This window comes from Chlamydotis macqueenii, chromosome 6 (genome assembly GCF_036417535.1).
Source record: "Chlamydotis macqueenii isolate bChlMac1 chromosome 6, bChlMac1.mat, whole genome shotgun sequence".
Lineage (NCBI taxonomy): Eukaryota > Metazoa > Chordata > Aves > Otidiformes > Otididae > Chlamydotis > Chlamydotis macqueenii.
In genome coordinates this window covers 24073370-24094530 of record NC_141561.1, presented here as the reverse complement: position 1 = coordinate 24094530, position 21161 = coordinate 24073370, and the positions used below count along the sequence as shown (strand labels likewise).

The 21161-nt window shown below is 39.4% G+C and overlaps 1 protein-coding gene across 4 annotated transcripts in view; it reads left to right on the top strand.

Annotated features, from left to right (window-relative positions):
• LNPK (lunapark, ER junction formation factor) overlaps positions 1–6498 on the top strand; it is a 42518-nt gene extending 36020 nt beyond the window's left edge. For all 4 annotated transcript variants that reach the window (XM_086751413.1, XM_086751411.1, XM_086751412.1 and 1 more), the window contains one exon: positions 5572–6498. In XM_086751413.1, coding sequence (XP_086607539.1) covers positions 5572–5768 — 197 coding nt within the window. In that variant the 3' untranslated portion in view covers positions 5769–6498. The remainder of the gene's footprint in view (positions 1–5571) is intronic.
• The last annotated feature ends 14663 nt before the right edge of the window (positions 6499–21161 follow it).

Sequence of the window (21161 nt, the reverse complement as noted above, 5' to 3'; positions counted from 1 at the left end):
ACTCTGCTTATTTTCCTCTGTGTGAATCAAATGGGGAAGCCCTTAAAGACAGACATTCAGCTCTTGGAGGTTTGTGCCTCAAGGGCTTCTGAGTGTTATCTGTAACTGCAGGTTCTTACAGGTTTTTGGGAGGGGGGGGATGCTAATTAAGTTGGTATTGTCGTTGAAGGAGATGTTTGTCAAACTACCTTCAATGGGTCTGAGCTGCTGAGTCAGTTTATAGATATTGTGTAAAAAAAAAAAAAAAAAAAAAGGCAAAACCTTAAGAATTAGTGTGAGATTTTTTTTTACACTTGAGATGTAGGAGTGAAAATTCTGCAAAATAGCTTCTGCTTTTTTGAAAGCAGAATTTAATCAAGTATTTCAGGATAAAATATAGGATGGTTTTATTGCAGTAAATGATGTGATTTTACCAATTTACCTTTAACACTGAAAATTACTTGCTTGTTGGTGTGGTCTTGTATTCATGTGCTGCTTTATTTAAAAACAACAACAGAAGAAACTATTGTGGGGTTCGTTCCCCTGTTCTCTTTTCCTGCTAGGAAGTGTATGGTGAATTTTTCAGAAGAGGCGTAAGTAACTGGTATGCCGACTTTTGGTTTTATCTGGCTTAAATATCTGATCTTTTCTGAATATTTAATCTCCAAGATTATAGGAACCATTCTGTTTTGATAATTAGTAAGCAGGCAGAAATACAGTATGTGTTAATATTTTACATAACTAATATCTGAGAAATGTCTTGTTGATGTAGAAGAGGCCAGTGCCACCCTATCAGTTTGTCACTGTGCATTACCTGCCTGTGACTTGCCACGAAGTAGTATCTTATGAATGAGAAAATACCATTTTCAGTAAATCACTCTTCCATCAGAACCCTAATTTGAAACATAACTGCTTACAGGCAGTCAGGCTTCATTAATAAATGAACATTTTCCTTGATTGTAAGTTTAAGGTATGAAGCTATCATTGAGGTATAGCTCTGGGGAAGGCTTTTGTTCACTACAGTAATATAGCTGCTGTCATAGCAAGAATAGAAAATGGCTTTCCTTGCAGATGTAAACAAGTGTTAAGATCAGGAAACCAGCTTCACCACAATGTTGACAACACAGGGAGATCCGACTTTTATCTCACTTAAATGATAGCTGTATAGCTTGAAGAAACTGCAAGCTAATGTGATGCAGAGGTGCTATAAATATATTTTTTTTTTAACCAGTCAGCTACTCCTACTAATGAGCAGAGCATGAAGCTGAATCTCTTTTCAGTTGTATGCTCATGCAGTGACAAGCATGTTACATACAACTCCTGTGGATAAGAGATCTGAAGAGTGATTATAGGAGGTGCTGTTGGCACTGCACCTTGGATTTTTCAATACTCTGGAAATAATGGAGTCATTAGCTGTCAGTCTAATGCAGATTACTAGCACAAACGTCATGCTTCCCTGTTCAGAAGAGTAACTTGGGAAATTTTAGTACAAGAATGAAACAATATAATGAAACAATGTACTTCAGTTATTTTCTTACCTTTTTCTTAAATGGCTCAATCTTGAAATTTTTTTCATCAAAGGCTAGTTGGTTCTCTCATGTACTTCTGAAAGTATTAATGTTTAGATCATACTGAAAAAGTCAACAGGAACCACTTTCATCCTCTTGATTAATTTTGATTTGTCTATATTTGGTATTCTTATGCTGCATTCTTGATTCAGGTGTAGCATTTAGCAATGTTTTGAAGGTCGAAACAAAATTAAACTGCTTTATTGTTGAATATCTGATGCTAATATTCAGAGGTCTTCGTTAGATGTCTTTAAACTTCAGATTTCACCATGGTGGTCAGCACTTTATAGAGACAGCTTCCTATGTTATCTCTGGACTTTTGTGGAATTCCTTGACCATCCTGATGAAATATTTTGTGATAATTTAATGCTGTCACTTTTAACGATTCTTGAAATACAGCAACTGCTAGTACGTTTGAAAGGACTTCCATTTAAAAGGCAGATACAGAAACTTGGCTTGTTGTTCAACAGAAGGGTTCATGGTAATGCTGTCCTCCAGAAACAATGCTGCTTCAAATGCATGCTTATTTGAATTCTACCAAAAGTAGAGCGTGGCTTTGGACAAGTGTTACAGATAGAGCAGAAACTTTATCTAGGAATAAAACTGGTTGAGGACAAAGGACTAAGAAGTAAGCTTGAGTAATTGTTGTAGTCAGATAGTCTGAGTTAAGTGGTGTGTATGGGTTGGGTTTTTTAGTGTCTTTTTTTAAGAAACCTGGACTAGAGGCATTTTTTGTTTCAGAGATTTGGCTTGCCTACTTACCAAATATGCTCCACTTTGATAGGACAGCATGAGCCCACTACATTTTTTTTGTTAGACATTGTTTCTTTTCAAAGATGTGAGTTTTTGCTTGCTGTGCTCTTTCCTGAGTTCAGCTAATATAGCTAGAATTCGGTGATTCCTCACACAGACATGGGTCAACTCACCTTGAGTTTAATGACTTACAATCAAGCTTTTGGTTTAAAAATGTATTACGCTTCCAATCTACCACAATTCCGTTTTGCTGAACAATATAGCTTGCCTTTTTGGTAGGACATAAAGGGTCCAGAGAATCAAATGCTGTGCTATTATGGGCTTCTGTTTCACAGGCTTCCCAAATAGCTTTCTGTGGTATCAAAGCCATGAACACAGACTACTGTGATGCACATGTTTCTTAAAGATATTTCGGACACATGGCACTGTGTGAAAGTCTGTTCTAATGGGGAGCTGCAGTAGTGAAAAAACTTGTCCCAAATGTCTTGAAAGTACAAGTAAAGTAGCTGTATTTTAGTGCAATTATTTTATACCCTTTTTTAAAATGAATTCCTGCATAATGGACATACATCTTCTACTTAATTTTAATAGTGATGCAGTATTGTGATTTTACTGGTTACACAGTGAAATATTCTCTGCATCAAGAGAGGTGGCTGACTACTTACAATGTGAAGTACATATGCTTTCTAAGTACTAAGCATTAAGCAGGAGTGTTGGGACAAAATAGGAACTGCTGTAGCTGGGAGCAGATTTTTTTAAAGTTGCATTGATACAGCTCTTAAATTTGCCTCAGGCCAGCATAGGGCTGTTTGCTGTTGAGATCATGTATGTGTAGCTACATTCCTCAGTTAAATCATGGATTAAGTATTAATTATCAAGGACACTAATTTTCTTTTGCAATTTTTAAAAGTTTACGGTCAGAGCTTTCTCTTGTTAGCTGCTGCTCTTAAAATAGCTTAAATCATGCAGTATTGAGATCAAGTTGACTTTAGGCAAGCTTTCCATTAATGGGTGTGTTTTAAATGGAATGACTATATATATTTAATGAAGGTTGGTCATCTTTATAGTTGGAGTTAGTAGCACCACTTACTGTGGTTACCCTGACTGCTCATTTAAAGGACCTACTCTTTAGTTCCTTATAACTTTGTCAGACTTAATTTTGTCAGACCAAAGTTTTCCATGTAAATTAGTTTATTTTAACTGTATTCTGGAAAGTTTCAAGAGTTTGACTAAGTTTAATCAAGAAAAAGGTGAAGGGAGAAGTCACATAATACTTCACTGTTTTTTCTTAGAGAAACCGTGTCCCCATGCCTTTTAGTAGAATATAAAAATGAGTGCAGCATCCTTCTGTTCCTTTGGATATAGATAGAACATGCACTTGATCAGGTTTTCTCCTTTTCATTAGAGGCTTCTGCTAGTGGCTGATTGTCCCTGGGACTGATATCAAATGTGTTGTAGATGCTCAGGATCCTTCTGATGAGACAGAATGAATACTCTTTACCTTAATCAGACTAAAAAAATAGTCACTTCTGCAGAGTGCTAAGCATGATTCAGTTGAGGACTGCAAGACTGAAACTCTGTGAATAAGTAATGGTTGGGCTATGCTTCAAATGAGTGGAGGGGGTATGGAGTTGTCTCTTCCTCACATCCTGTACTTTCTTTGACCCAAGCAGCAATAAAGAGCAAATGTAACTCAAGTGTGGAGGGGTTGTAGCAGAAAAAGGCACAAACGTATTCATAGAATTTGAGGCTGAAGAAAAAATGCAGAGATGAGAGAGAAAGAAAACTGACAGTTGAAGATAAAGATTGAGCACAGATTGGGATGGGATCAAGATGGAGATTGAAGAGCAGAAAGGCAGAGTGGGATAGTCTGGAAAGAAACTGGGAACGTTAATCTCCTTGGGACGAAATAGGGTTGACTGCCTGACAGATGCCTCCAGAGAAATTTTGGAACAAGAAGCCAGAGCAGATGTTGAACAGCCTGTGACTGAGAAAGCAGGGAAGGAAGCTGAATCAGGAAGTAAGTTGACTGCAAACTTTCTAAGATGGAAGATCAAGGAAGAGGAAGAAATGGAGAAGCTGGACTGCACTGAGCAGTCTAAAGTGGAGCTTGGAACTAGTTAGATGGAGCTGTGTGTGGGAAGAGGGGTCTTGAGTTCCTGGTGACAGATGGCAGTTGCACCAAGTGTGCTGGACAAGGCTGTGCAGTAGCTGCTTTTGTCAGTTGTGACCCAAGAAGTCAGAGCAATAGTTCTAAAACTTTCAGGCCTGCTTGTGAATTCTGTGAATATCAGCCTGAAGCAGTCTGATTACTTTCAGACACATGTGTTGATAAATATGAAATTACAAACATTTGATAAAGTTAACATTTTTGAGCTGTAACTCTGCATCAGTTTTGCAGACTGTTTGCCTTTACAATATGGATTAATGCTGTCTAGTATTGACTAGTACTAGTCAATAAATAAACAGCTGTCAGTAGTATCATTCTACAGCACCTTTGTGTTGTTTAGTGCAATACTTAGTGTTCAGTTTTTCAGTGGTCGTACTTCCAAATATGACTCTTGTTTCTCCAACGCTATTAAATCTTGCTGTGAAGCTAGAATTTACTTACTTAGAACTAGTACTTACGATAAATATTTTTGACTGATCTTCCAAATATGCCTGTTACCAAAGAAACTCCCATCCCGGATTGAGAGTAAAGATACTCCTCTGTATCCTTTCAACACTTCCTATGGGAAGATTGAGAGTATGCAGTAATTTTCAGTGGCTGTTTTGAGATGCTGAGAACTAGATTATTCTAATCTTTTTTTTTTTTTTCTAGTTATCTGACTCCTTAGGTCTAAAATAGCTTCCACCAAATAGAATGTTTAGGTTCTGCATACAGATTAAAATTTTATAGAAAAAGCTATACAATTGGTTAAACTTCTATCACCAAGCACAAAGAAGCTGAATTACCATCATGTCTTACTTCTGACACTATCTCACATTAATGAACAAGCTTAGAAGATTCTGAACATATACAAATAATGCATAATGTTTTCATAGTGAGATCTGAACTCTTTTCTGTAGTATTGTTTTTTTCTTAAATTTTACAAGTTTTACCTGTTACCCTCTTGTTAGAAAAATTTTTTTTAGCAGTTAACTTCATGCAGTGACTAGTCAAAACCTGTGTGTCATTGCAAAATGTTGTTTCGTTTACTTTTTAACAATATTATATTAACTGCCTCTTCATTTCTGGAAATGGTTATTTCACCATTTTTTCTTTTCACAGAATCTGAACAAGACACAGCACAGATCATTGAGACAACTGAGACGAATGATAAAGCACCAAGTCCTGAGCAGCTAAATGATAAGCTAGCTGAAGAAGTTGAAAAGGAAGATACAGAAAACATTTCAACAACTGAAGACTCTATTTCAGAGTCTATTTCAGCTGAACAAAGCAAAGAATCTTTAATGAAAGCAGAATAAAGTACTTCAAGTGCCTTCTGTAGCTAGTTTTTAGCTTTGTTCATGCCTGTTGTTACTATTCAGGTGAGCTTTTTTAATGGTACAACTTAAAAATCTCGCTTGAGCTTAAACTGCCTCAACTGCCACAGTATGTCAAAGCGATGTGTAGAAGTGGGTGTTGTAAATTAAGCATGTGTCTTTAAGTTAATACACAGGAATGTATAGTTGTTTGAAGTCTAACAGTTGTAGCTGTTGTTCAGTTTGCATATTTAAAAACTTAGAAGTATAAGCTTTGCTAAGGGTGACCTCTAATTTGACATCTATTTAGCTGTCACATATAAAGAGCAATTACTGGCAGCAACTGACCTAATAAGTTTGGTCTAGTGAATTTAAGATACTTTTTAATGCTTCCCTGTTAAAATGAATTGAGTACATTTTAAATACACAGATGTTTACAAGCTAAAGTGTCATCTGACATTTGACTTAAGCATATGGAAGTGTCATTACAGTGGTGTTAATGTTATTCATTGTATGACTTTTTGACAGAATTCAGTTAAATGGCATCTCCTTTGGTATTTGCATTGCAGATGAACCAGAGGCATGTACATACAAAGCTGTTTTGTGTTTACATAAAATATAGAAAGTTTCTGCACTTGATTGTACTTGAATACAAAGGACTATTTATACCTGTACAGTAATGACAAGATATAAGTGAATTTTGTGCCTTTGTGTATTTTGTTAAAAAAAATAAAGACATCTAGCAGCAATACTTGCTTTGTGATTCCTAAAACTGAAGAGTTTCTGTTCTGCTGTATGCAGCTATTCTATGGTTACTTTGTGGAAGCTCACAAGAAATACATCTTAAAAGGAGCATGTCTATATGTAGCTAAGGTGGCTTTGGTAGAATAGAAATAGATCTCTGATCAATAGGCAAAGCGCATGTGCATTTGCCAAGACTTTCCTGACTGTGTCTAAATTCTGTTGATACTATTTATTGTTAAAATTACAATGAATATTTGCTTCTGAATTACTGAAACTGTACTTTTTCATTACATAGCTTTTCAAGCTAAGGACACTTGTGTCCTGGTTTCGGCAGGGATGGAGTTATTTTCCTCTCAGTAGCTGGTGTGTTTTGGATTTCAGATGTGAAGAATGTTGATAAATGCATTGATGGTAGGACTTGTTGTTAATGAGACCAAGGACACTGGCTTTCCAAGTCTCGCTGATGTACAGGTGCAGGAAGCTGGGAGAAAGACAGAAGAATTGACCCAAACTGGCTGAAGAGAGTATTCCACGCCATAAATGTCAGGCTCAGTATATAAGTGGGGATTGCCCATGGTGGGGGGCATAAATTTTTTTCCTTCTCATCTCTCTCTTGATCACTGGCCTTGTTCCCTCTACCTTGCTGGCTCCTTTTCACTCCTTTGCTTGCTGCTCGATTTCATTTCTGGGGTTGCTGCTCGGGACGGGCTGTATCAGTCATTGGGACATTGGGTGACAAGAAAATTGTGCATGGCTCATTTTGTGTATTTTAGTATCTTTAGATTCTGTTATTATTGCAGTTTTCCTTTGCTATTCTAGCAAATTGTCTTAATCTCGACCCAGGAATTTTCATTTCTTCCCATTTCTCTCCCCATCCTGCTGGGGAGGGGGAGGGTGAGCAAGAAACTGTGGTGACTCGGGCTAAACCACCACAACTTGTTACATGTTTCCTGTTAAATGTAGTAGTTGGGAACCTGAACTAGAATTTTTCTGGTGCCTGGAAGTGAGGTACCTAAGTCATTCAGATTTTTTTAGAAATAAATGCTGACCATGTGTAACTTGGTTGGTTTAGTAGTACTGATAAAAGTTTTATTGTGTGTGGTGTTCTCTGTGTACCTCGCTATATGGAGAGAAGGAGAAGCTTCAAAAACACTTTTAAAATTCATTGTCTTGGTCCCAAAGTGAAGTGGATTTACAGCGTAAAGACAGCAAAAACCTAAATCTTAGTAGCTCAAAAGTCCTCCACAAGAAAAAACATGTTTCTAAACATGACCTTAGTATCACGTCTTTATATAAGACATAATTATTACATGAACAGCAATGATTAATTTTATTTGCCAAATGTATGCTTTATTTTCTCATACTTTGGGGTTAGTTTAGAAGCTCAACCCTTACATCATTCAGAATCAAGTTTGGTCTGGATTTAGATAAGTGAGGGACTTTTTTTTTTCTGGTTCACTAACTAAATTGCAATTCATATTTTAATTAGGAGTCTTAATAGACATAATGTAGGTATGTGATTAAAGGAGTACTTGTAGGTGTTTGGCTATATTTGTATAAACAACGATTAGTAAAACCAGGTAACCATCTTGTGTGTGACTTAGTTGGGAATACAAAGAAAAGAGCTCCTTTTCCAAACGTGTCTTAAGGTATGAGAAAAATACAGGGTACAAAGTGATAGGGGAATGCATTCTTTAATATTTTGAGAATGTATTTTATATTCCAGAACTTCTTTAAAATAGAAATAACTTTGCCTGAAAGGTGACAAAGCTTACTCATTTTGTAAGACTTTCAGATGTTAATCTTTATATTGCATTTTGTACTTCACTAATTTATCTGTTTAAAGGCTGATTTATTTGGAGGAAAAAAATATCACGGGTACTTCAGGAATTCAGTACAGGAAGTTGTTGGATGTACTTACATTTTAAGCAGTAAAACCAAGTAAAATTTGATGTTATGATCCCTCATATGGGATGTGAATGAATTACTGTCACTTCAGAAGTTAAGATTACTCTAGGCCCATGTGTTATTTCCTTTTAAAAATTTGTATCTTAAGAAGAGTCAGGCTTTTTGTGGAGTAATTTTAGGTCCTTCCTATGACAACCAACTGAGCTGTAACAGATATAATATCTTTTGAATTGACTGAGAAAAGAATCTTTTTATATTGGAGGTATATATTAACATTTTGTTTTTTATTATCCTGGAAGATGTCTCTTTTCAAATGTCCTGCTTTTGCAAGGAAACTGATGCTTCTTAGGTTGTTGGGAATCTGATTTTTTTCTTTTTTTTCTAAAAGGAGATTGAGTATCTGGTATGGGGTGCGGGGATGGGAAAGCATTATGTCTGGCAACATTCTTAAATGTGACATTAGCAACTTGCCACAAGAATGATTAATACTTTCTGTTTAATATGTCACTGAAGGATCAAATAGAGACAGTCAACCTGATGTGAAAACAAATACTTGTTAAAATGTGAAAACCTAGCTTTGAGACCTAAGACTACCTAGAATTTTTGAGGGAAAATGAGTTTTAAGCACATGACAGTATTCCTGAAAGAATTCCCTACTAAAAAAAGTATCCAAGCAGTTGTTCCTATTAATTGCTTCAGAAAGCTTGAAAAAGATATTAAGGATGTCCTGGTATTTTTGATAAAGTAAAATCTATTTTTTAACTTTCTAACTTTTCAGTAAAGCAACTATGGTAAATGAAGGTAGAGGGTTAATTAATCTGTAAGTGAATCAGGCTCAGGGAGATACATGTGATAGTAGTAAACTCTGAGCCTTCCTCCATTTACTGTAAGCATTCACAAGAGGATTCTGTTTCTGCAGCAGTTGCGTCTCGGTTCCTGTCTACTGCATGTGTGGCAATAGTAAAAGACACGTGTCCAACAGGAGTTGGATCAAAATGCAAAAATACCTGTTAGTGAACAGCAGTAGCTACACTTCAGTCATGTCTTTTTAACACTAAAAAAACTTGGAAGTGCAAGTACGTACAGCAAAAAGGTACAAGGGTCAGTGATACTTAATCCAGCTGCAGACTCCCTCTCAATATGGGGAGAAGGAAGAAAGTAGGGTGTGGGGGGGAAATGTTATGATTCTGTGGTAGGTTTTTTTTGTCTTCTGACTTCTTAGTATGTACCTGAATCTTAATTTTTTTCAAAAGTACTTAAAAGCTTGATCCTGTGAAAATCTCACTTCTGAGGGTTGTTTCACAAAGTCCCCTTTCTTCCTGTGGCCTGGATGAAAAGCAAAATTGAGGTGGTAAAGTAATACTTGGCAAGCTTGTTGGTGCCATGTTTTTATTTCTTCTGAAATATCGTGAGTAATTGCAGACATCTCCTTTTATTCAAACGTAGTTTTATATATTAGGGAAGAATTATTAGGGCTATGTAAAATCTGCCACAAAAGACATGAGTGTTCTAGGTCAAAATAAAATGAAATGAGTCAGTTCGTCAAATTTAAGTCTTACTAAGAAGCCTGCAGAACAGGGAAATGAGGGAATGTTACTTCAAATTGTAATAGTTATTCTAGAGGAGAAGACAATTGATTACTCTTGGACATTTTGACAGAAATAGAGCATTCAGTGGAATCTTGGTATGAAGATGGTTTGTCTCAAGAAAGTTGTTGAGCCTACACACAGGAAAAGTAGAAGCTCACAAAGAAAAGCAAATGATGATGTGAAAGCTGACAATTCATGAACTGATCTAGAGTTTTCCAAAAACATATAACTAGGGATGCACATGGTTGCATTGAAGTAAAGAACATGAAGGTTGAACCCCATGTGGTGTGAGTAGAAGCCATTGGAAGGATTTAAATGAAAGAATGACAGAGTGAAACAGATCGGGGGAAGGGAGAGTGGTTTCGTCTGTCAGAACAAGGTCTTTAAATCACAAGATAAAAGCTTGAAAGGATGTTAAAGAATATGTAGCAGAGTTTGGCTATTACTACATGGCAGTACATACCCCAGGTTAATATCCCGTTCTTATGTCAGAAATAATAAGGGTGCTATTGACCATGAATCATATTGGAGAAACTTGTTTGCTTTTTAGAATTTATTCCAGAATGAGTGGATGACAATAACTTAGTAGAATAAGACTGTCTAGCTATTACTAGAGCTAGCAAAATTGCTCTTATCCTTTTTATTTAAACATAAAAACTTAGAAATTATCTTTACTAGGATTAGTAAAATTGTAGCAGTAACTTATTTTTATAACTTTATTAATCTTCAAAAGCTAGGAGAAGCCCAGCCTGTTCAACATCTTTGTCGGCGACATGGACAGTGGGATAGAGTGCACCCTCAGCAAGTTCGCCGACGACACCAAGTTGTGTGGTGCTGTCGATACGCTGGAAGGGAGGGATGCCATCCAGAGGGACCTTGACAGGCTGGAGAGGTGGGCCCGTGCCAACCTCATGAAATTCAACCAGGCCAAGTGCAAGGTCCTGCACCTGGGTCATGGCAATCCCAGGCACAAATACAGGCTGGGTGGGGAATGGATTGAGAGCAGCCCTGAGGAGAAGGACTTGGGAGTGCTGGTGGATGAGAAGCTTAACATGAGCAGGCAATGCGCCCTTGCGGCCCAGAAGGCCAACCGCATCCTGGGCTGCATCAAGAGGAGCGTGGCCAGCACGTCGACGGAAGCGATTCTCCCCCTCTACTCTGCCCTGGTGAGACCCCACCTGGAGTACTGTGTCCAGTTCTGGGGCCCGCAACACAAGAAGGACATGGACCAGTTGGAGAAGGTCCAGAGGAGGGCCACAAAGATGATAAAAGGGCTGGAGCACCTCTCTTATGAGGACAGGCTGAGAGAATATTGGGGCTGTTCAGCCTGGAGAAGAGGAGGCTCCGGGGAGACCTGATAGCGGTCTTCCAGTACCTCAAGGGGGCCTACAGGAAAGATGGAGAAAGGCTGTTTAGTAGGGCCTGTTGCAATAGGACGAGGGGTAATGGTTTTAAAATAGAGGGGGGTAGATTTAGATTGGAAATTAGGAAAAAATTTTTTACGATGAGAGTTATAGAACACTGGCACAGGTTGCCCAGAAAGGTGGTGGAGGCCCCATCCCTGGAAACATTCAAGGCCAGGCTGGATGAGGCTCTGAGCAACCTGATCTAGTCAGGGATGTCCCTGCTCCTTGCAGGGGTGTTGGACTAGATGACCTTTGAAGGTCCCTTCCAACCCTAACCATTCTATGATTCTATGATTCTAAGTACTTCTCCCTCATAGAATCATACAATCTTTAAGCTTGGAAAAGACTTCCAAGATCATCAAGTCCAACCATCAACCTAACACCACGATGACTACTGAACGACGTCCTGAAGCACCATGTCTACATGTTCTCTGAACATCTCCAGGGCTGGTGACTCCACCACTTCCTTTGGCAGCCTGTTCCAGTGCCTGACCACTCTTTCAGTAAAGAAATGTTTCCTAATATCCAACCTAAGCCTCCCCTGCTGTAACTTGAGGCCATTTCCTCTTGTCCTATCACAAGTTATTTGTCAGAAGAGACCAACACCTGCCTCCCTACAACCTCCCTTCAGGTAGTTGTAGAGAGCAGTAAGGTCTCCCCTCAGCATCCTCTGCTCCTGGCTAAATAATCCCACTTCCCTCAACTGCTCCTCATAAAACTTGTTCTACAGACCCTTCACCAACTTCGCTGCCCTTCTCTGGATGCACTCTAGCAAATCAATGTTCTTCTTGTACTGAGGGGCCCAAAACTGCATGCGGTATTTGAGATGTGGCCTCACCAGTGCTGAGTACAGGGGCATGATCACTTCCCTGCTCCTGCTGGCCACGCTGTTCCTGATGCAAGCCAGAATGCTGTTGGCCTTCTTGGCTGCCTGGGCACACTGCTGGCCCATGTTCAGCTGGCTGTCTAACAGCACCCCCAGGTCCCTTTCTGCTGGGCAGCTTTCCAGCCACTCTTCCCCAAGCCTGTAGCGATGCATAGGGCTCTTGTGACTGAAGTGCAGGACCTGGCACTTGGCCTTGTTGAACCTCATACAGTTCCATCGGTCCAGCCTGTCTGGATCCCTCTGCAGAGCCTTCCTATCCTTGAGTTTTTGTTAGATCTTCCACAATGAGTAAGTCTGTCCAGGGGGCAAGGAATGGCCTCTCTGTGAATGTTTCAATGGAACAATAACCTTGAAAATTCATTTTGCATCTTTGTTGGCAAATAATAATTTGATCAGCTCACTGAGCGTTCTCAAGCAGGTTCTTTATGCCCTCATTTGCTTCCATGTCTTGTAGATTGCTTTTTTTTTTTTTGCCTAATATCTATAGGATGTTCTTTCCTGTCCACTCATGTGGTTAAAAGCTAGTGCCTTAGATCTCAGCATCTCATGATTTTGTTAGTTTATTGAATTGATAAATGCAAACTTCTCACAGTATTGTGTGTGAGATTTATTTCTATGGCATGCTGAGCCAGACAGCCGGTGATCTGTAGTTATAGACCTTTCTGCTGGTGTTTGACTCTGTAATTTGATGACTGGAATAAAGACATTCATATACTTTTAGTAACCTCTTGCTTAGAATGCTGGATGTTAAATTCAGTACGCGCATGTTGTTGTCAGAAATTCGTCAGAGGACCACAGCTCAAAGAAGTGCTTCTACGCCTCTGCCTGCGACTCCTAAACAAGGCTCTCCAAAATCAGTGGTTCCAACATCTCCCAGTCTGCAGAGAGACCCATCAGCTCTGAGCGGACCCCCAGAAAGAAGTGTTCCGCCACCCTTGCAGTCAAATGTTTTGCCAAGGCGCCCTGGATCCCCCGCTACTTCAGTGCCTGGAATGGGTAAACAGAGCACTTAATGTTATTTACAGTTTATATTGTTTTCTCTGGTTCCCAATAAAATAGACCATTTTCAGACAGTATGGAAATGGCATTTCATTTGGAAATAGCAGAGCAGTTATCTGATTAAGCAGGAGTTCCATATTCAATTAGCCATAACTCTTTACAGCTGGCATCTTTTGATGCTGAAACCTATTGCCTGAGCTCATGTAACTGTTATGGCTTCTTTGTTTAAATGGCAATAAAACTTTGCAGTATTCTGTAGCCAACAATATAGCATACCTTTTTATGTTCTTAGTTTAGAAGAGCTCTACACTTGTATAAATCAGGTGCAGAGGAGAACACTTTCAGAATGCATTAATGTTTCTCCCTGAACGCTGCACGTATTTTTTCTAACATGCATCTTGACATTTATTTAATTTTTTACTCTAGGAGGTGTAGTCGTGCAATCTATACTCGTAGATTAAGGTGTGAAACATCAGGTACACGAGAGAAGTTGTCTATGCGGTAGCTGAATTCTTCTAAAATCTCATTATTGTTTTGGTCCAAGAGTCAAAAGCTTAGCAACAGGTTGAAACCTGGCGGAAATGAGCGCTCCTTGGAATGCGTTTTCATATCCTGAAAATGCTTTTTCCCTTGATTTGGCTTGGTGTTCAGATGGGAGGGACCTTATTAAACAGAACATGAACTAAATTCCGTAATAGGGATAGCAAACTTGAAAGCTTTTTGGTGGAGGTGGTGGTGTCATTCTCCTCATGGATGGTAAAGCTGTGTACGGGTTAGCTGACCTTCCATTTGTTGCAGGATGTCTGTCAAGTTGGATGGCAAGGCGAGAAAGGAGATGAAATGCTGCCTTGAAAATAGAAGGGATGCAACTTGCCAAGAATCTTCTGAGCACCACTGTAACGTGTAGTAGTTCTTTGCTCTTTGTACAGTGACCAAGATGTCAAGTGTCATAGATAGCAATGGAAGCCACTGCAGTTGTCAGCTAATGTGGAAGCCCTCTTTTCTCTTGAATTCCCCCAGACCTCCCAGGCGTCTGACATCTCAGTCTCGTAGCTGTAGTGAAATGTATGTAAATTCAGCATCTCTAAGAGTAGTATCATCGCATCTAAGTTTATGTATGGCTTGCAGCAAATATGGATAACCTTAATTCTTTCTACTTTAGAGAAGACTAATAATTCATTTTCATTATACTGTATTTTGTAGCAGAGAATCAATTTAACGTGTATTACCACAGAGCTCCCATATGTTTGGAAATTAATAACCAGCAGGTAGTTGAGAGTTTGCCAAGCTTTGCAGAAATGACCAGTCTTTCTACAATGATTGCTTTTGATGTTTATATTAATTACTGGTGTCCATAACAGCGTGAGAACCAAGATGGTTGGTTTTAGTTATTGGTAGGCAGGTAATTGAAGTTGTTTTTGGACCGTGTTGTGATGTTCCATTCTAGGTAACTGTATTTAATTTTTACCTTGCTTGTTAACTCTAGAAACTTTTCCTATGTTGGTGATATACAGGTCATAAGCAAATTTGGTCTTTTGAAGATAGGACTCAATACAGGTTTGAGGGTTAGCCGGATATTAATAAAGTTCTTGCAGAGTTTTAATTTTATTGCAGATTGTATCAGTGCTCCAGGTCTTTACTTCACACCTATGTCAGACACTGTCCGTTCACTTTTTCTTTTAATGGAAGTATTGCGTCTTTCATGTTTATGAAGCCTTGGGAAATGCATTTTGCTGGAACTCTTCTCTGGACGGCTTTTTCAAAATCCTATAAAATGAAACTTTAGGTCCCGTTTATGTTGCACTGAATTTGTTCTGCCTTGCTGCTGTGAGATTTTTCTGAGTCTGGTTTCCTGCTTGTTGACAGAATAGAGGGATAATTTGAGAATGCATTCACTGATCAATATCTCCTGAATTGATTTCTCTTGTTTGTGAAAATGAGGGTTACTTTAAAATAATTTGAGCATGCAACTTTTCTTTTTGTGCTTATTGAAGGGTTGTAAATTGCAGTATTTTCTGATCAAATGTTATTGTATTTACAGGTGAGGACAGTCCATTTAGGTCAATTATGCAGTACTGATGAAAGGTGTTTTAAAAGGCTGTGCTGTTAGGCATATTGCCAGATTAGTCTAATTCTATGTGTAGCACTCTGAGAGGGCACTGCTGAGAGTGTTTGATTCCTACAAGGTTTCTGGCCCTTGCCGTAGAGGATGGCGGTTAGCTGTGCGTGGCGTTGAGCTTGAGGTTTACCACTGTGTAGCACGTTCTGCCATAAGTGGCTTTTTTTTTTTTTCTTTTGTGAAGGCTAAAAGGTAGAAGACTTGAAAAGGTAGAAGACTTGAGATGGTGGTTGCTGGCAGTTACCTTTAATGCCATATTTAAACTTAGAGTCCATCCTGGATTAGTTTATGCAATAGTAAGACTTGCTGTGTTGTCTTTGCCTGCGTATACTCTACTGCAGTGCTACTTGCCGCTTCTGTGCGTATGTTTATGAAAGAGAATCAGTTGTGTGGGAAGCTATGACTTTGTGCGTGTTCTGGTCCTGTCCCCAGGTAAGGTGCTGCAAAGCAAGCTAAATCTATCTTCTGAGAATCTTGAAGTCCACAGCAGTTTTCCATGGTATCTTTCAACTAAATGGCCTTCTGAATGAGTTCAGGTTGCTAACATACCTCATTCTCTTGGTGGTCCTTTTTTTGGATTGAGGCATGCTGCTGTGTAAACCTCCCCATGATCAAAAGCCCCAAAATTCCAATGATGGCACCAGCCTCTGAGACATGCATTAATCACCTGAGTTTTCCTGTTCCTCTCAGTATACTTCCCTGCCACTGACAGGATTGAGGAAAACAACCTGCACTCTGAATCCTTCAACCAATTGCCCCAGTGCCCTGAAGTCTATTTTGATTGCTGTCAGACTTCTCTCTGTGACCTCATCGCTGCCAACCTGCACAACCACCATACTAACAATCAGTGGGGCGGACCAGACCAGGGAGTTTCCTAGTGATGTCTCTGACCTGGGCCCCGGGAGGCAGCAGACTTCCCTGGCTGGGTTGGGGAGGGGGGGGCTGGTCAGAATATGGGGCCCTCTGTTCCCCTCAGAAGGGAATCGCCTATGACAATTACCCTCCTTTTTTTTTTCATAACAGCAGCAGTCACAGTGTGTGGGGGCTGACTGGCTCTCCCTAGACAACCCTCTGGACAGACCTTCCCCTGCATCTTCATTTGCCTGTCCCTCCAGTTCTGGAGCCCTGTATCTGTTGTGTAAGGACAACTGGGGAGGTGAGGAAGGCCAGGAGGGGATTCACCTTCTGCCCCGAGCAGCGACCCGTTGCCATTCTTCTCTGTCTCTTAGGTCCCCTCCTCCTCCATGGTGGCAAGAGGACGGGATCCTCTGCTCCTCCTGGAGCCTCCATCTGCTGCCTTGGCCTCAGGGATGGCAGCGAGTGGTTCCACCAGTCTGTCTCCCTCTTGCACTCCCTGATCCTCCTCAGCCTTTCCACTTCCTCTTTCAGCTCTGCCACCAGGCTGGGCAGAACATCCACCCCGTCGCACTGAGAGCAGCTGTTGTCTCCGCTGCCCTCCAGTACGAGTGATAGCCTCAGGCCCTGCCTGCAGCTGGAGGCCTGGACGGCTGCATGTTTGCATGGGATTGCCGTCTGGATCGCCACACTCCTTCTGGCCATGGCTTTTGGGCAGGTGGAGGGGGCTGGGGTAGCCTCTCTCTCCCTGCACTTTTGCCTTTGCTGTTTGGCCGGGGTTTTTGCGGCTTCAGGAAGGGTCCCCTGGCACAATCCTCCACTTCGGAGCCCTTCACCTCGGTGGCTTCGCTGAACCATGCCCCTTCTCTGGGTATGGTTCTGAACTTAGGAGTATTTGTGCACTTACGGATCTGCGGAGGTGGATGATGGTCTAGGCTGGAGGAAACTGTTCATTAGTCAATACTTGTCTGCTATTAAAAACTTCAAAAGTTTTCCACAAATAAACTCAGACTGGAAGTTTGAAAGTTCCTAACGATTTGGACAAATCGCCTTGCAGGAGGCGTTAGGTTTAAAGTGAAGTTTGAGAACAAGAGGGCAATAGGAGATCACTCTGTGACCAGTGGGCTCTTCCTGATGGTGTGTGCCTTTCCTATTTTCGCTTAAGAGGGTATTAAATGACAGGATCTGTGTGATAGTTTATGGAAGAGATTTTTTGGCTGTTGTCAGAAAGTTTTGATTCACTCAAAGGAGCCTGTTTGTGAAGCTGTTAATCACTGACCTGTGGCAGTGCTCCTCTCTTCCAGCTAGTGGTCTTTAGGTGAAATTCACAGGTCTCAAGTTTGTGAAGAGTGATGAAGGTGAGGAATTACAACTGACTCTTCTAATGCAAATATTCCTATGGGACTAATTGGCATAGGGCTATTGGCTTCCAGATCTTGGTGCTAGTAACACATCACAGCTCCTGTCAGAGGACAAGCCAAACTTCATCAGAAATGTGCCACATTTGAGATTATATCTGCTAGTCTGAAATTAAGTGTGTTTCATGCTCTGGATTCTGTCTCTTTGGAGGAAAAGGATGGCATCTTGACTAGGTGGGAATTTCTCAGCACTTGGTCTTTACTGGGGGTTTGTTTACACTACAAATAGAGTAAATTGTTAAAGCTTTTAGCAATAGGAACTGTTGCCCTTCAGTGTTTAAAAAAAAAAAAGAGTTGTCCCTTAAAATGAGTCACAAGGAATTTGACTTCTCTTCACCATTGCTTTTGATTTGTGAACCTCTGTGGGGTCTTGTCAGGTCACATTCAATCTTTTCTCTGCAAGAATGAGACCTAGAGATGTGTATGATGGCCAGGATAGAGAGAAGGGTTTTAAAATGAAATGTATTGATTATACAATAATTTGCTCCCAAACCATGGGGTTTTGAGATTAAAGCAAACACTTCTAAGATTCTTGATAGATTATCTAACTTGGCAACAGTGCAAAATCTAAAGCACTGAATCACAATATAACCCTTTCAAGGTTGTATAAAATCAATTTGATCATGACTTAATTTTTACAAGAGAAGGGAGGGTCCTGACCGATTCTCATAATGCTAGTTATTTCTCAGTATGGGAGAGTGAGAGCTGTGGGAACAAACCTCCTTCAGGACTGCTTCTGTTCATACCTATCCTCGCACTGCTAGAACTCTCAGTAAACAATTACTAATGTTTCTCAGGAGAGCTTCATAAGCCTTTGCCACTGTGAAATCATGTTTCCCCCTCTTCCTGTGTGACAAGAATAGTTTGCAAAAGGGAGTTTGCAACAGCCAGAGAGAAATACATGCACCAAAATCCTGAAATAATCAGATATAGGAGAAAAGAAGGGGGACAAATACTGGATATCTGGCAATTCTGGTTGTTCAATTTGTAAATTCAAATTAATCTCTAAATTTGTAACTTATATTGAAATAATAATTCTTTCTCTTATTCCATTTTGCTGCATAAATGAAAATAGAGATGCTGGATTTGTAGAAAACTCAAGTAACAAAGACCTTCCAGCTCTCCTGAAATGATCTGCCCTCTAAGTCCTTGCATTGCTTCAAGGAGTTGTACTCAGTTGACGAAATCTAATTTTGACTTGTTCAGCACACAAAGAAAAACATTTTACATAAACACCAAGAAACTTAATTTTAAGAAAACTATCTTAAATGATGTTTTAGAAGAAATGTGAAAGTTGGTATTTCCTAATGAGTGTTTGAACTTGTATTTTTTTTGTATATTGAACTTTTATTTGAACAGGAGATCCTCTGTATTAAAATTCTTATTGTTGTAGTAGCCTTGCTGTTGCATTAGTAAAGGGTATGTGTGTTTATGTACTATAAATAGTATATTTAATCAGAAGTATCATTTTAGTCCTAGATGTGGCCTTGACCAGTAGTTACATCACCTGTAGTTGAAACTCCTTTAAAATCAATGTCAAAGACATTAATTGGTGTTGAATCCTCAGGGTCTAATAGATTTCATTAAATGTCTGTCTTAGCTTTTCTGCTTGTAATTGAGCAAATATTTAAACTTGTGTTTCCCTTTTGAAATTTAGTATTTTACCAAATAAAGCAAGTTTTGAAGAATAAGAAGTTAAATTATATAGCTTGTTGTTTGAATATATGCTGCCTTTACTGCATATGTAACTTCCTGAAGAAAAACCTGATTCTGGAAAAAAAATACTGAATATTCGTGTGATCTGGATTATGGTGATGGCTGGGATAAGAGTCAGGTTACTCTTTGCATAGTAGTGATTTTTGATTTTTGAGGTGATAATTCTGTTTAGTAGTTCATTCTGTGCTGGCTGTACTCAATCAACTTAGACTTAATAGGGTTTTTTTTGTTGGTTTTTTTTTGTTTTTGTTTTTTTTTTTTTTTTTTTAAAGGACCTCATATGTTACCTAAACAAGGATTAGGGTGCCCCAGCTTCTTCAGTGCAAGTCCTGCCTCCCAGTTGGACTGGCATATGTAGGAAAAGCAAGTTGTTCAAGCTTGAGTAGGTTCTGATAAGAGCCATTTATCTGTGCTGCAGCCAATTGTGAGAACTCCTGGCTTATGGCATGAACAGCCAGCTACCCGCTCTCAAAGGTCAGGCTGGCATACGACTGCAAAATTTTGTGTGCACGGTGAAGTAGAGGCATGGAAAACTTGCCTTGATTCTGTATTTTTAAAAAAAAAAAAGTGTAGCAACTTCAGAGGGGACTGTGCAGTTGTGAAGATGCTGACTTTGGCCTGTGATTCCATAGACACACACATTTCAAGGGTTGCTATTACAGGTTTTATTGTATCTAAATGGTGATTTATGTCCTTATTCCTGCATTATTGTCCACAAAGTACTGCCCTGTGTCACAGGCCTGTATTACCTAATTTTTTCAGTCTGTCTCATTTTCGTTAGTACAGCTGCTTTAGCTTGTGATCAGTGTACTGCACCTCATTGATAATCTAAATGAGTATTAGATGCACAGAAGTGACACCTAACCCTGTCAGTCTGGCTTGATTGACCCCTCAGCTTCCGAAACACGGGTTCATTTTTTTAAAACCCAAGTTAGCCCGACATCCATTTTCACACACATTCTGGGCAGTTTAAAGGTTGGGCGGAATCGAATATTGCTCTTTCAAATTTGATAATGTATGAGTACAGAACTGTGACCTTTGATACGTAGTAATACATCAACATGACACGAGCAGTAAGTGCAGCAATTACCTTTACTACACTTGAGATTGTGTTTTAGTTCTCATCTTGTAAGCAATTATTTCAGGGGAAAAAAAAGGATGCCTCTAAGTTAAATATATTTTGCAAATAGTGTAAATGCAGAAATTAATCTTTGGGGACTTTTTGATTTGCAGGTGAATTTTCAAATTAATCTTGGCTTTTAAATTAACATTGGCTCAGTGGCAGAAAGGAGTCTTGTGGCACTGGCTTCTTTTACAATACTTTTTCTAGGAGAGTTTCTTTAACCCTTTCTGTTGTGTTCTAATGTAATCTGAGGTTCATATTCTGATTTATGGCTAAAGCCTTATCCTGCAAGCAGTTGACATGTCATGATGTTCATGTTGCTCCCATATAATACTCCTAAGAGTTGGTTATGTGCATGATAATAATGCAAGTTTACATACTTTTAAGTGCCTTTTAGAATATAGGAGAACATCTCAGATCTGCACCACGTATTGATTTAAAAGGCTATTTTAGCTGCTCCAGCAATATTTCATCTTTTTCCCAAGGAGATCAAGATAAATTTGGTTTAGTTTACAAGTCTTCTTCCTCACCTGTTGTTATAAATTATTTGGGTAATGATAGTGCACAACCACTACCTGGTAGGTGCTATAAAACTACAAATCAATACTCCTTGCCAAAAAGCATAAAGCCTCG